The sequence below is a fragment of the Nomia melanderi genome, chromosome 1 (assembly GCF_051020985.1).
Source record: "Nomia melanderi isolate GNS246 chromosome 1, iyNomMela1, whole genome shotgun sequence".
NCBI lineage: Eukaryota > Metazoa > Arthropoda > Insecta > Hymenoptera > Halictidae > Nomia > Nomia melanderi.
In genome coordinates this window covers 19,477,233-19,493,083 of record NC_134999.1, presented here as the reverse complement: position 1 = coordinate 19,493,083, position 15,851 = coordinate 19,477,233, and the positions used below count along the sequence as shown (strand labels likewise).

The window sequence follows — 15,851 nt, the reverse complement described above, 5'->3', positions numbered from 1 at the left end:
CCGTCGTATTATTATGTAGTTCAAAACGAAGTATTTTAATAATTGTCTTCTAATTTTCTATAACCACCCCTAAGAAAAAACTAATTGGTCGAACAACCTAAGCGTTTCTTAAAAATTTATTTATCGAATACAGAGAATATTTTCCTTTAAACGAATTGTAACACAAGTTGTTCTCCAGTATTTTTAACGTCGAAAAAATATTAAATAAATTCATAAAGATTAAACGTATTTGAACAGAAAAACAATTATAATTCATACACTTTATCTATTTCTCCTTCAGAGATGCAAGCAGATAAGGTTAATATTTAGATATGTATACTGAACGACCACTTATTTGTTTTCGACATAATGGCGAATCCGCAATAAGCGACTAAGCTTGCTACGCCTTGTTCTTTCCGATGAATAGAGCAGCTACTGTGAATTGTGCCTGCATCTTTACGTTTGAATCACAAATAAATATGGTACCGAACAGCATGTAGCTTTGCACTTACGATATGTCTGTCATAAATTCGGCCTACATTATCAAAATGTCATTTGTCAAAAATTTAATTTGTCGAAAGTGAAGAACGAATCGATTATAATATATTTTAACAGAAATGACATCCTTAAGCAACGTATTGAAAGCCATAGAGGCTTTAAAAACAACTCAAGAATCGAACGTTCTTCCGTCAGATTCGAGTGCAAGGTACACAAAATATTTTTTCCCTTTTCGTTCGTGCGATAACAATTGGAATTATCAACAATTTTTTTTTGTAATTAAAGGAAAGATAAGATAGCATGTTGCATGACTATAGCAGAAGGAATATGTTCACCAAGTGTCAAATTGGCAGCCAAATTTCCTCAGGTTCTTAGTCTTTCAATTGAAACATTATTAACACTGTGCAATGATGATGAATCTGATGTCAGAATGATAGCAGATGAAACTTTGAATAAGATCATACGGGTATGACATTTCTACTTTACGTGACTCATCATTGGGCATTGAAAGATTCTAATAGTTTTATTATTTACTAGGCCATGACTGATAGTAATATTGTCAAAGTGCAAATAGAACTTTACAATGAAATTAAAAAGAATGGACCAGCTAGGACATTAAGAGCCGCTCTTTGGAGATTTGGGCTTCTTAGTCATATGATTCGTCCAACTAGAGGAAAGGCATATGTATCCAATCTAATACCGTGTATAGTAGCTATTGCTCATCGTTCTGAGGAAGCTGTAATTGAAACATTATCTCAATCAATACCTTTAATTATGAAAGCTCTGGGGCCATTTATGACAGACAACGATGTTAAGGTAATATTTAGAAGTAGCTGTTTCTATCCTATAACTCTAAACTGATTCACCTTTACATTTTCCAGACTTTATTGAAAGCATTCTTTGAAAATGTATCTTCAGTACAAGCAGTATTTCGTAGGGCCGCTGCAAATATGATTCTAGCGACGTGTTTAAATTGCAGGAAGCCGCAATATTTTTTAAATTATGTATTAAAATATCTCTTAGGTATTATAGTGCCTATAAATGAGGATGGGGGTGGTGTAGCTACTATTATTGGCATATTTGGCTGTATAAAAATAATTTTACCACACGTATGTAATCCTATAGAGCTTCAAGACGATGAAATCGTACAGATAGATAGCTTGTTACAAATCTATGAGCTATGTTTGCATTATGCAAAATGGCATTCTGATCATAACGTTGTAAACGCTGCTTTGGAAACCTTAATTCAACTCTTAAAGTCACCTTCAAAATCATTAGTATCTTCATTATTATCAAATCAAGGTATAACATCCACTAGAATAGTATTGAATCAAAACGATACAATGTTATCCCTAAGTCAAATGAGTAGTTCGAGTACTACTACAGCTTGTGGACAACATTCGGAATCTGCTTTAAATTTACTTGACTCTGATATGCCAGAAATAAATCCAAAGATAGAAAAATGGATGTTAGATTCTGACACTGCCCCCGCACTAGCACAGAACTTGCAAACTCAGAAGGAATATACGAACGATATCATAGAGATGAAAGGAAAGGAAATGGAAAATTACAGTGGCTTGAAGATTGGTCTTATCGACAGTAAGAGGAAAACCTGTTACACTACGTTTCACGTGCACGTTTATCGCGGCGAACAAATATTCTTTACAATAATATTTATTGCAGATGGCACTATCGAGGAAGGCAGCGAGGTCGGAAGTGAACTAGAAAAATCAGAGAAAGTTTATCCAGTTTCACAGAGCGAAACGAAAGAACTAGATTTCTCAGAGGACATTGCATCGTCTATTTCCTCTCCTAAGAAGCTCTCTTTGGATTTCTCGTTGCGAGAAATAGATATTGGAACTTTCACCGATCCCGACATACCCCTAAAATTTTGCAGTCGTTATTTGGTGTCGTCATTTCTGTTAACCGGCAACGTTGGCCACGTGATGCCAGATAAATACTTTCGCGTTAGTGTAAAATCACTTGCTCTAAACTGCCTTGCTTATATCTTAAAACTTTGCCCAAATCTGTTCTTAATGCCTGTTGCCAAAGAATCGAGTAATTCCATCGAGAACGAACAAACGATAACAGATATCTTATTGTTTGCAAATCATCCAGATCCTCAAATTAGGGGTAATATATCAATGATTATTGGCACTTTCTTAAAATCCGTGTTCACGCAATACGGCGGATCGTTTAAAAGCTTCGAGGCAGAAATCGCGAAAACGAAAAGCTACGGGAGCGTGTCGTTAGAGAATTTGGTGAAGTTACTCCTAGAGGTAAAGGACAAACCGCTTGTGCTAAAACATTTTAGTAACCGTCAAATCATTCGGAGAAGGTTGATTGATGCTTTTTAAAATAGGGATTAGAGGATGATTCTGCCACGACATGTCGACAAACACTAATGGCGCTTAGTTTATGTCTGCCGGAATTGTTAGAATCCGTCGACAATCATTATGGAGTTACCGTGTTAACTACGTTACCTCAACTAGTAAAGAATCCATATTTTCTGGTCAAAGTTAAATTAGTAGAACTGTTGAGTGAGATATCGTATGTTACTATAGCGCATATAACTGGTGGATCGATGTTCCAGGAACACTTTATAAATGTTATCATAACGTTGTTAGGTGATCAGGACCAGAGAATTAGACACGCGGCATCTGATGCCATCGTGAAGTAAGATATCCGAAATCCTTCAAATTCTTTCTCTGTTGAATCCCCTTTAGTCTGTCGCTAATATCAATTTTCTAGGTGTATCCCGTTATTATACTTTCAACAGCCGCAAGAGGATGTTGTTACAAGAAAAGCTGTGCAGTACACTGAACAGCTGTTAAGCACCGTAAGCGGAAGCAGCTTAGAACTGTCATCCTGTCAAGAGAAACAAAAGTTGTTCGTCAAGACAGCGATACAACCGTTCGCATCGTTAAATTTTCGTAACGGAACGCACTATCATCCGAATATAGAATATTCCCTGTCCATTATAGTGAATATGTTAGCAGAAATTCTCGGAGTCCAGTCGTCCAAGTATTTAGTCTACGGTTGTTGCGAGGCTTTGTTCTCTTTAAGTGACGTATACACGACAACAGTCTACATCAGAGGATGGGACTGCATTTTGCCAAAGACATTGCTGAAGAAGTCTCACAAGAAGAATGGCAGCCGACTGGACATCAGCGAGCCAAGCATAACCAGCGACATGATGCCGTCTTCTGTCAGCAATGGTCTATTGTCCCTAGCTCTGCCTTTGCTCTCGTCTTCCCCCATAAGTCTGGACTTGTCCACGCATAGACACTTGATTCTGTTGGCTGGCAATTTGGCATCGGGCCTGGCTTTTTGCAACTTCAAACCGCACGATTCGTCCAAGACTACCGGTACATTCAAGGACAAGCAACTCGAATTGCTACTAACGCACGTTACTAGGGTATTAAACATATACGTTCACATCATCGACGAAGTGCAGCTGTCGCAGACAAGTGCCAAGACCACGTTGACCACTTTAACGTCCACGCAAACATTGTCGCCCAAGAAGAAAGTACTCGGCGATCAAAAGACCAAGGAGAAGGGAGAGCGATTCGGTAGCTTGAAATTCGGCAAAGATCAGATGGGTGCCTTTACGTCGGTGCCCCATTACATGAAAATGTACCAGAACCTGAAGGCAGCGCACTTAAATTACTTGGCCACGCTGGAATCCGATGCCAGCGAAATGTACCTATCTCTGCTGAACGCGGTGTTGGATGTTCTCTCTCAGATTCTCGAGATAGTATCGTTCAACGAGGCTGCCCAGATCACGGAGGAGATTCTGTACTATCTGCAGAGCACCGTCGTTCTTTCGCCAACCGCGACCATCCAGTGCGTGCAGCAGTTGCTGAAATGTTTGTGCAGCACTAACGTGCACGCGCAATGGAGCGAGTCGGAGGGACAGAGGAACATGGACCGAATCGCGATACTAAGGGACGATAGCAAAGGATTTTACAATCACTGCTTTCAAAATCCTGCGAGCCGAATGGCGGACACGATCAAATCTATGGGGAACAATTGCAGGGGTGAACACGAGCTAGACACAGGGTGGGTATATTCCGTTGTATGTAAAACGTGCAATTCACTGGACTGCGTTATGATGTTCGTAGATCCTTTTATATTCGATCCGCTGTACAACATTCCCTCTTTTTCGATAATCCTGTTTTCTTAGGCCCTAGGCAGCATGATTACGGATCTAACGGGTAAGACAGTTTTCCCATAATGCAGTATTCTGTACTTTAGGTGGGTAGGACTGCTACGCAGAGAGGGAGACAGGAAATTCTCGTCGATCTTCAAGAATTTATCTCGTGCCACCGACCAAAAGACTTCCATAGCCTCCTTCATTCGGCTGTTCGAGCCGATGGTGATAAAGTCTCTGAAGCAGTACACCGTAACGAGTAGCGTTCCACTACAGTGCCAAGTGTTGATGCTGCTCAGTCAGCTCGTACAGCTGAGGGTCAATTACTGTCTGTTGGATTCTGAGAGAATATTCATTGGATTCGTCTTGAAGCAGTTCGAGTTCGTCGAAGAGGGCCACGTACAGCAGACCGAGAAATTGCTGCCAAAGATATTCAACTTCCTGGTACATCTGTCGTACGAGAAGAACCACTCGAAAACCATAATCGGTGTGCCGAAGATCATCCAACTTTGCGACGGTTTGATGGCGAGCGGTCAACCGGCTCTCACGCATTGCATACCAGCTCTCGCGCCAGTCGTCGAGGACGTGTTCTTGTGTCGAAACGGGTGCTCTAACCCGGTTGAGCAGAGAGAACTCGAGACCACCAGGGAAGTGTTGATTTCGATGCTGTTGCGTTTGGCAGAGTATTACCAGATCATCGAGCTGCTGGCGTTATGCCTGACGGAGTCCAGGTTCAGCGGTGACGGAAACGGCGAAGAAAAGTGGAGAAGATGGTCCAGACAAACTATGGACACTGTGCTGCCAATGTTGACCGCTGGAAGGGTGCGGGTAGAGTCTGAGCAGGCTCACATCGCTTTGGTGAAACTCTTCGCCGCGATTTCGCCGACAGTGTTCAGGCCAGTCGATCCCTTGTTGAAGGTGCTCTTGGTAGCACCCGAGGACGCGTTGGATTCGTCCAGTTTGAAGCTGAAGCGATGGCTAGGAATGATCAACGTAGTTCTGTTGTCGTTGATCTCGTGCGCGAAAGAGGAAGCAATGCTGGCCCGGTTGTCCGACTTGAGCTCCAACATGACGGACCTCTCGCAGTCCTTCCTTCTCCCAGAATCCCGGTGCAGGACGATGGATCCTTTACACGTCTTGGGGGTCCAGCCCGTTGAAGTTCCACCGGAGAGAATTTTAGCTAGATTCATCTTCAAGGTGATCAGTTGGGTTGCGTCGAAAGTATACAGGTTCCTTGGTCTTATCGATCACAGGGCTAGCGATCCTTTCGTCAGCTTCGCTGATTCTTTGGAGAACAATCGCTACCTGCTGCAGCAGTTCGCGTTCTTTCTGCAGCTGTGCATTCACATGTTCGAGTCCGGCAGTCATTGCAAGGTTGCGAATGCGACCATGCAAATGATTCAAGGCCGTAACATACCCGAGGAAGAGAAGTTACCGATAGCTGATTTGAATTATCTGATGTTGAGCATCGGGGCCAGGTACCCAACACTCACGTGCCAGTGGGTCTATCTGCTGACCCTGTTAGGGTACAACGAAATGCCTTTCTGGTCGAAAGTGTTGGGTACTAGTCGCTCAGAGTACGTCGTGCACTCGCCTGTCATTGAAGGGAAGAACACCGACGATCGTCCTAGCAACATCAACATTCAGATCATTAGGAAAGGCGGTAACATACTTTTCTGCGACTACGTGTGCGAGAACCTGAACGATGCCGAACCGCTGACGTGGTTACTGGTAAATCACACTGAAGAGACGGTGAACAACGCTATTGAGAGTCCAGTTAGGGATCTGTTAACGGTAGCTATACACAGAAACCCGGCAGCCAGCGGTTTGTTCGTTCAGGCAATCGCGACCAAGTGCACGGATCTGTCGCAGCCGAGCTTCGTCAAGCGTTTACTGCAATGTCTGGAAGGCGCGCATCATTCGCAAAGTGGAGCAGTGTTGATGACCTTAATTCCGAGGCTGTTGTCCACTAAATATCTCGCGTTGTCCAGAATGGCAGCTAAGATAGCAAGTCGAAGAGTGGAGATTTTGCTGACCAGCACAGCAGCGGATGTCACGAAGCAATTGACCAAGGAGGATTTCATCAAGATCATGGACACTTTGCAGGCAACCAAGCTGGCGAAGAAGCACGGGCCTCTTGTCAGCTTGTTGAACAAACTCGGTGTACAATATTACGATCTGTCTCCATTGGAATTGGACCAGTGCAGGCCGTTCAATCCATCCACAGTGAAGAACATCCAATTAGACCGAGGTTGGTTTCTGTCACAAGTGAAACTACGATGCTGCAACTCATACGCAGGTTACAGTCCGTCCGAGGCAGCGCAACTGCTCAAAGATCTAGATTTCGACGACTGTCTCGATATTCTCTCTTGTAAGAAGTTCAACATCACCATCTTGAAACCGTGCATAATATTGGGAGCTCGGGCGACCGTCGAAAAGTGTCAAAGATTCGAGTTAGACACAGCACGCGACCATAAGGACTACGATTTCGAGACAAGTCCGTTGTACAGAGCTGCGAGACAGAATCTGCTGGAACACGTCCGTCGTGTCACTGAGCTGATGCCGAAGCCCCATCAGATCTACAATCCTCGTCAACCAAATACGAACTCCAGAGAGATCAAGTACGCCATTCGATTAGACGAACTGCTGGATGATCCAGTTTATTGGGACATCTTGTTCAAACTGATCCCAGCCGTGAAGACGTACATGAAGACGTTGCCAAAGTTGGCCAAGTATAATCTGGCGAAGACCGACGTGAAATCCGAGGAGGATCTAGCCAAGTTTTCGGTTCTCTGTTTGGAGTTGACGCATTGGATGATCCGCAAGGACGAAAAGAAATCGAAGAAGCTGAGGCCCAGGGACGTGGAGCTTTCGCTAAGCTGCGCCTCGGAGATCTTGAAACAGCCTGGCCCAAGTAAAATAATCGGAGACAGTGCGAAATACTCTTGGGTCTGTACCGCTGCCGCTTCCTTGACGGGAACCGTTGAGTATCTGTTAACGACAATCGACTCTTTGCCAGTTATAGATGCTCGGGCTTTACAGCCGGCCCTCGAGGACGACGACACCAAAGAGTTCGCTCACGCCTGCGTCCGAATGGCGGCTCTGGTCGCTTGGCTGGAACAATGTCAGAAGGATGGATCGTCGAAGAATGTTCCGCAGTATTTATTCGATACGATAGAGGACTTGATCGTAAGTGTCAGTCGTCAGCCACTGGTCAACTCTTACATCTTAATGCCGCCGTTAGTTTGGAAGCAAAACTTGGATGTGGTTGGCACCGGTTCAACGAACTGCTACTTTCCTTTGCTGTCTTCCGAGTCGAATCTTCTGCTGGAGCTGGAGATTCTCGAGCAGTTTATTTATAGAATCAATCTACTAGGTTGGATCTCCCGCCTGCAGTTCGAGGAAATCTGGATGGCTCTTCTGGGCGTGTTGAATCTCTCGCAGAACGAGACTGTGGTTTCCGACGAGATCCCCACGTTGATACAAGCGAGCAGCTTGGCTGTGCAAGCGATCACCAGATTATTGTTGCAGACGTTGTACCTCCCTTATCCGGGGAATCCAAAGGCCAGCACTCTGATACATCATCCGAGGGATCCTCAGCTAGCCGTGCACAAGATCAGCTCGCAGAAGCTCTTTGCGATTCAAGACATGCTCGCATGGAAGTACGAGTGCATGAACGACTTGGAGATTATCGGTGGTTTAAGGATGGACCACGTTTTTAATCGAGGGAACGTCGAAAGGGCTGCCAATTCGGATAAATACTCCTACAGCCAGTTGTCGGTGTCCTACCTGTGGTCTTTGTGCAACTTGTACGAGGATAAGCTGAACGCTTCTGTTCTGAACTTGAAGAATAGAAGGAACGACGCGTTGATGTCTTCGTCCCTCGACCTAGACTCTTGTCTGCGTTTCCTGGTGGAGTTGTACACGTCTTGGACGTCTCCGCAATTCAATACTCCCGTGCAGTTGCTCACGGAGACTGTGAAATCCATCCTAGCTATATCGGAGTTGTTCGTGGAGAGGGGTCAGTACCAATGGATGCTGGACACGTGCGTGGAGATCTTCAAAGTTCATCCCATGGAGAACGTGATTCTCCATCAGTACTTGATCGTGTGTGTCTGCAAGGCTGCTGCTGTTTTGACACCGCTGGTGCGTTCTTCAGACTTCTTACGGTTCGCAACTAGTTCGAAACCGATGTAATCTTGTCTTCTGTTTTCCAGGATTTTGAAACATTAGATAAAGTGAAGCGTTTGGTAGACGTTAATTTAAAGTCTGGTTTCCTGCCTGCCAGGGTGGCTGCTCTTCACGGTTCTTTGTATTTGCTGCAAAGCGCTGTGTTGACCAACTGCGAGGAAACGATGAACATTATACACCCCTTAGCGATAGAGTACATACAGAAGCATTTAGACGCGCAGGACTCGAATAGGTAAATTTCTAACGAGAATACGCCGTTTTCGAGATCGGTGATTGATCTTCTTCGTCCCAGTGTGTTGAGTCAAAGCGAAGAGCATCAGGGCGTGATGTGGGCTCTAGTATTCTTCCTGCTGGAACACGCAGAGGACACGCCACCGGACGCGGAAGCTCCAGCCGTTCTCGAATTGGTCCTCACTTTGTTGACTTCTCAGAATATTTCGTCCAGCTTGCATCAAACTCTTCTACAGGTATATCGATTTCAGTTGAAGTGATTCTACGTTGATTCTCAATAAATAATAAGTGTTGTTTCATCTTCCAATTTATCGAATCTCTAGGCGCGGACGTAGTAATCTCAGTAACTAATCGAGAGTCTGAATCAACAGGGTTTGGAGCGACTGGTGATCACCAAAAGCGTGATAGGAAAGGTAGCGGAACAAATAGTTAAAGTCGCGATAGACCGATTGAGGCAGCCCAGTCCTATGCTGTCATTGCCGGCCCTGCAGCTGTTGCTGACCTGCATGTACACGGAAGCAGCGGACAGGCTGAACCAACCGGAAATAGAGGAGCCGTTGCCGGACGTGGAACCGGAAGCTCTGGTCCGATCCATAGAGCGCACCTCCGCGATTTTCGACAAGATCAGGAGAGGACACACCATGGAAGTGGAGATTCTCTGCGCAGTCCTGTCAGCTGTTCTCGGTGACTTCTTTCCGCCATCCGAGATCCTGACGAAAGTTATAGGGGAATTTCTGTCGCCGCAACAACCTCACCCGAGATTACTTTCTGCCGTAGTATTTAAAGTTTGTATTTTAGCGCGAGCAAATGAAAAGAGAGCATCTTTCATACGCAAAACCATTGAGCTCGAATCTCCGATCACGAGTATACACTGCTGATGAAAAACATTTGATCACGTAACAGGTGAAGCATGCTTTTCTGGTGAAAACTAGCGGGAATAGATGATTAAACTGCTTTATTCCATGTTTCATTTCAATCGATTGTAGTGATCAAATACTTTTTGTGGACAGTGTAAGCAGTGAAAAATATATTAACGTGATCCATCGCAGGTCTGCGAGAGGGCGTGCACCTGCGCTCAAATGGAACTGCTCCAGGACTGGGTAGTGTTCAGTTTGCCAAACTTCATTCAGAGCTTGCCAGTGACGATGTCGACTTGGTGCTTGTCCTGTTTCTTCATTAGCTCGTCCACGAACCATTGGCTGAGAGCCATGTATCCTTTTGTAATTTCAACAAGACCACAGTACAATGTCCACGTTCTTGGGTAGTAGCTTCCTTAACATTTGGCGCAGATTCCCGTATGTCCAATCGAGGATCGGGAAATACGAATACGAGGATAAGAAGATACTGTGTATCGCTGCTTCGGATTTTTATCACAAGGTAGTACGGTTGTACTTATGGTATTAGTGCAATTTCTAAGCTGGTCTCTCATTGGTTCTTTTTATTTCCTAGTTGACTAAGGACACTCAGAAGAAAGCATTCGTGGAAACATTCGAGGCAGCGGCGAAGGAGCCGGGAGCTCCTTTCGGTGATATTTTAGCGTCGTTTTAGCTAGTCTTGTTAATTGTCTCGATGCACGGGAGCTCTAAATCAAAACGGAAGATGTTCACAGGAGACAATGGACGGTTCACTCTCCTTGTAAATTGGTGTACAATCAATAGTGCGGTCGCGACGTGTCGCATGTGTACAGTTGTATGTATGTGATGATATTTATTTTACATCGTGTTCTCTGTCGGGAAGAAATAACTTGTTTTAAAATAAACGATATTTTTTAAGGAACAGAGATGTCCCAATTATTTTCAAGTTAAACGAATATCTTGTTCATCCAAGGGATCAAGGAATCTTACTTTTCTTGTTCCTCCGACACGCTTGTCTCGCGTAAATGCACGCACGAATCGTGGCATAGTAAATGATTTCCACAAAAGAGAGAACGCTCGCCCCTAGAAATAATCCTACAGCTCCCCCGACGGCAACTGCAAAGCAGCGTCTCTCATTTGTCAGTTTCCTCTGGCTTGAAATAAATACTTACTTAAAAAGTCGTTGAAGCTGAACAGCACCAATCGATACAAAATGACTTTCGGAAATACGAGGCTCACAGGGAGAAACGTAGAAGTCGTCGAAAGTTCCCTGAAACAATTAAACAATGTCACTTTGTGTATCACACGGTATCTTCGTCCTTTGCACGCGAGTATTGTCATCGAAAAAAGTCAAATTTGTTACAGCTCGCTTATTTCGTTGTCGGTTAATGTGTACGAAATATGGTGGCACTTCGGTTGACAATTACAAAATGGCGGCGGTCTGGTGTGCAGGAAGAGCTGGTCCGTGAGGTTACCGATACAACGCAATTGGCGCGTGTTGCATATTTCGACTCCTTCTGCGATAAGATAATTAACGTCAGTCTACAGTTTCTCAAAGCGTTCCTCGTTATCGATTTCGAAACCTATAGGTCTAGCGAAATGCGGTCGGCAGTTGCAGTGTTCCTGGATCACCCGCATCCTGCACTCGATCGAGCACATGTTCATCGTGTAGACTGGCCATGAGTCCAATCCACCGTCTTTCACAAATTTGCACTTCCTCTGATAAAACGACAGACTGTTAACTGCCTGGTTCGTTCTGATCTGGGATATCGTCATGATCGGATGCTGCAGCAGACGAGGCCGCAGCCATTTCGTGGGGATTTCGTAGGACAACACATCGAAAGGGTCGAGCACAGCGAACTACGACCAGAAAAGAAATTCTGCTGCATGTACGCAACTCGAAACTTCGAAAAACGCGATGGTTACCAGAGCGTCGTTCTTGGTGACGTACGATTCTTGCGATTTGTCGTCGTCGTAAGTGTAGAACGGTACGTCCCTGGGGATAGGGAGGATGGTCCAGTTGTTGCTCATCCAGTATCTCGTACGAGAATGAATGATAAGTGAATGAGAACCATTAAATCGTGGAAGCAAAGGGAGTAGATAAAATACACTCACTCGTACGTAGTGTAAACAGCGAAAGCGTTTCTCATCGCGAGACATAAACCCCTTTCCGTGATCACGATAGCCTCGTAAGGATCAGACTCTTGTAAAGTGACCGCTGGGATGTCCCTTCGTATTTCATGGAGGATTTTCAGCCACTTGCTCGGCGGTACCTTATCAAAGTCCGGTGTCTGGAACATGTTCTCGTAGTTAACGTTCGCTATAAACGTGAAGAACTCCACTGCTTCCGGTGTGTTCTCGATGCTATGACTACGGAGATTGTAATCAAGTCGGAACAATGTATTACTGCTGATTGCAATGTAGATACGTGAATTCATTCTTCGGGGAATGAAAACAATTCTTACTTTTCAAACACTTTTGCGAATTTGCTGGGCTCTATGTTCGGCACAGGGCAGATGAACACTGCCGGCTTGAATATGTGAAAGTGTTCAGCGTCGGTGTCTACTACAATCACGGTAGCATTGTTCTGATATCTGTCCCAAAAGGTGAGCGACAGGAATATCAAGCAAACCAGTGCTCCACCGATGAACAGGACAGCTAAGAATCTTGAAAATAACCGAAGAAAATTGATGGATTTAAAGATTATTAAATTTTTCCATACTACGATCACTGAATCTTCAGCGTGAGTTTGGGAATTGATGCAATCTGATTTCCCTTTTGTGGAATTATTGCGAAGATAACAGATGATTCCCTGAGAAATTGCTAACGAAATTAATTTAGCGATACGCTAACTACATCGATAGAAATCTCACTAGCACTCTTGGAGTTTCTATACAAAAACGTTAAGAACTGAATTCCACTGCCCGGGAGTTCCAGTGTTAAACGAACTAATAAATGCTAATGAATCAAATCCATTTACTTCTCGATAGGATGCCTGTGCGGCGCCACCAAATGATTCAGACCGTGTATAGTCGAACCACTGGAGAACTCGACGAAGTATTTCCCAACTTCGGTCTTCGGACTGATCGTTTGCATGCCGACTTCGTTCGGCCCGTCCTCTGGCACCGATTCCAGCTCCTTCAGGGTGGCATTCTGTCGGGCACGGAACTCGGGCAATATTTCATTCCCATAGAAGTAATCATTCTCTTTCGGTATCGACTTTGCCTGGTTCACCGACACTCTCGGCATGGTTCCAACTCTTCGAAACAGACCGCTTTACGTTTCCGTTCTCACTGGAACACGAGCACCCGCGAAACGCGCACATTCTTGCATTTTCGCCGGGCGTCACGCGACAATTAATTATGAATGGTAACTTCGGTGGAAATCCGCCGGCGAGTCGCATAGATCGGAGGATTAGACAACGTCCTTGTTGGAATCGCTGCGATCTTGATCGCGTAGAATATTTATGCGGAAATATCCGTGCAGCTTGCGCAATCCACCAGGAAAAAGGGTAAAATAAGGAACGGCGATCTTACAGACTTTAGCTGTTAGCTGATCGAAATTCTAAGGCGCTTTATTTCTACTTTATTTTGTAACTAGACAAAGGACCTTTATAGATTTGTATCAACTCGTCTAGTGTTGCACGAACTGAAATATTAAACTGTAATCATACCGAATTTTAGATAATCTAATCTGAACGCGTAAAACGCGTTTATCAAAGATAACGTTCGAAATAGGAACATACTCTTTTCCCTCATAGCCTACTTCGAAATCCAACTTGAAGAAAACAAAGCAACGCGAATCGATTCTTCTCGGATTCACGGTTCACGCGATACACACGTCTACTTCTCCGCGTTTGCTCGGCTTCTCGAGTAGTTTCACTGGATGGCAGAGAAAGGTGAATCGGTTCCTTAGAACTTAGTATGAGCGAAGCTGAATCCGGCTTCACGGGGTTCCGGATTATCCGGTTCGAGGCGCGGCGCGTATTTTACTAAAGATTCTGACGCGAGGGAGCTGCACGTTGCTAGGAAGTTCGATAGAAATGGTGAGATCATGGCCGAGATATACCGAAGAGTTTATGTGTCAGTTTGCCGAACTGATGATCCTTTAGAAACGTCTATCTTGCTGTGTTTCTCGTAGGAGCAGGCATATTGCTACAACTGTGATTCGTTGCACGAGATAGGACTGCTGCAGCCGGAAGTCAGGCTAAAGAGGAGACCGAAGAGTCAGATGCAACGGTGCCCCTCTTGTCATCAATTTATGGAGACGACGAAGCATTCGAGCGGGAAACCGAAGTAACAACTTACCGTGTTCTATTCAGCTGTCGAATATTCAGAGAAAGGAACGTGGGAATAAATCGACGATTTTTCAGGTGTTACAAGAACATGGATGCGATCTTAGACGATTGCGTGTCGCAGAGGTACGAGTTGTCGCCAATTCAAGTCGCGTGTGGCTTCGGCACTTCGAACCCGTATCATCACTCGAGGAAAAAACAGTCCAGCGGTCATCAGTGCCAACGGATGAACGACGAGGACCAGATCTTACTGACCAACATGGACGGCTGTTGCGCATATCCGCAATCCATGGAGAATGGATGCTCTTACGATCACTGGATCGATTACAAAGTAATAGTCATTACATGTAATTCTAAACTAAGATCTAGGTCATTGTTCCTGGAAGAGTCTCGATCCGCTAATAATTATAGACGCATTATAATTGGCTAAACGTCACGTCTATGCTTTGGATGTTTTCTATTACTGTAATCTACCTCGCATAATTTTCTTTTCTTTTTTCGTATTAATAGTTTGATTCAATTGAGAGAAAACGCTTTTTTCATAGTTAGCGGAGGAGTTCAGGAACAAGAGAGAATCGAGGAATTCTAGACAACGCAGGAAAGATGAACTGGAGGATGAAACTGTTCCCTGTCGGCGGAAGTCTGATCATGAAGATTCAGGTTACTCTAAATTAGGGTTTGACCTGTCGCGATACGACACCTTGAAGAACGTGGATGCAGGAACCGTCGAGAATGATCTGGAGGATAGGAGAACAAGGAAGAAGTTTCACAATCGTGTAAGATCTGTAGAAATCAAGATATTCGAGGTCTCATTGCTTCATCTGTTCATTTTTTATATTTTTACAGCCGAATTTTGGGAGAGGAGTGAACATTCCAGATTACTCGAAAGACAGGCCTTTAGCGAACCAAGACATCGTAGATGCGATTAAGCACAAACCACGCAAACGGTCTACTGTTCGGAAGTATACCGTCGGCAGAGGCGAGGAAGATTCAAAGAATAAGAACGAGATCGTAGAAGAGGAGGAAGACAGGGAAGCGGAGATAAAGAAAAACATCTATGCTGGTGGTGATCTGAATCTCTGCGCTACTAAGAACCTGATCGTTGGCTTGATCGACGAGGCTCTTAGCCAGGACTTTGGTTCGTCGACGGATCAACCAAAGGTTCAGTCATTAATATTTTCTTGATCTAGTACTAAATGTCTAACGTAGCGTAGATCTCTGAAAAACGGTAACGGATCTAACAATCTTATTAAAAAATAATCGTTTCGCAATTATTTCTACTCTGTTCTCGTTGCTTTTCTAGAACAGCGACTCGAATCGTGGATTAACGAAGCAAGAACCTTGTGTAGAGATCATGCACGCGCTGCAGGGTGACTGTTGGGAGTCCACGAAAGACCTTCTCACACATCGCGGCCTGAACGCCGAATGCCTGAAGCAGTTGAAGATGTTACGGTGGGAGCATATGAACCGGATCCAAAACATGTGCAGCAAGCTCTGCAACCTGCAGAAATTCTTGGACTCGTACTCGCCCAGACTGTCGATGTCCGCGCCGCAGCAGCACGCGGCAGCGGTCGAGCAACGAGCCGAGGATCGACAGCAACAGCAACACGAAGAGAAATAGAGACCGGCATTCCATGACCGATGGAAATTA

At 44.6% G+C, this 15,851-nt stretch overlaps 3 protein-coding genes across 4 annotated transcripts; 2 read left to right on the top strand and 1 right to left on the bottom strand.

The window, feature by feature from the left end:
• Nucleotides 1-400: 400 nt before the first annotated feature.
• htt (huntingtin) lies at nt 401-10,830 on the top strand. Of its 2 annotated transcripts, none has more exons than XM_031989835.2 (14): nt 401-685; nt 763-943; nt 1,015-1,293; nt 1,359-2,076; nt 2,161-2,756; nt 2,840-3,153; nt 3,229-4,539; nt 4,735-8,776; nt 8,848-9,053; nt 9,114-9,288; nt 9,424-9,828; nt 10,102-10,262; nt 10,342-10,429; nt 10,502-10,830. In XM_031989835.2, exons 1-14 carry the CDS (start codon nt 597-599, stop codon nt 10,598-10,600), a joined length of 8,664 nt encoding a protein of 2,887 aa, XP_031845695.1. In that variant the 5' UTR covers nt 401-596; the 3' UTR covers nt 10,601-10,830. The 2 variants fall into 2 exon arrangements, with proteins under 2 accessions (XP_031845695.1, XP_031845694.1); XM_031989834.2 differs by having other exon boundaries at nt 402-685; nt 9,424-9,837.
• Nucleotides 10,639-13,240, bottom strand: LOC116432663 (pickpocket protein 19). The gene is made up of 9 exons (XM_031989839.2): nt 12,887-13,240; nt 12,372-12,572; nt 12,022-12,276; nt 11,833-11,944; nt 11,490-11,766; nt 11,270-11,423; nt 11,079-11,176; nt 10,897-11,022; nt 10,639-10,778 (listed from the first exon to the last, which is right to left on the bottom strand). The coding sequence occupies exons 1-9, from the start codon at nt 13,153-13,155 to the stop codon at nt 10,765-10,767; spliced, it is 1,506 nt and encodes a 501-aa protein (XP_031845699.1). The 5' UTR covers nt 13,156-13,240; the 3' UTR covers nt 10,639-10,764.
• A 723-nt stretch (nt 13,241-13,963) lies between these two features.
• On the top strand, nt 13,964-15,821 carry LOC116432705 (uncharacterized). The gene is made up of 5 exons (XM_076374044.1): nt 13,964-14,201; nt 14,279-14,531; nt 14,746-14,976; nt 15,047-15,361; nt 15,504-15,821. The coding sequence occupies exons 1-5, from the start codon at nt 14,137-14,139 to the stop codon at nt 15,819-15,821; spliced, it is 1,182 nt and encodes a 393-aa protein (XP_076230159.1). The 5' UTR covers nt 13,964-14,136.
• Nucleotides 15,822-15,851: the final 30 nt, after the last annotated feature.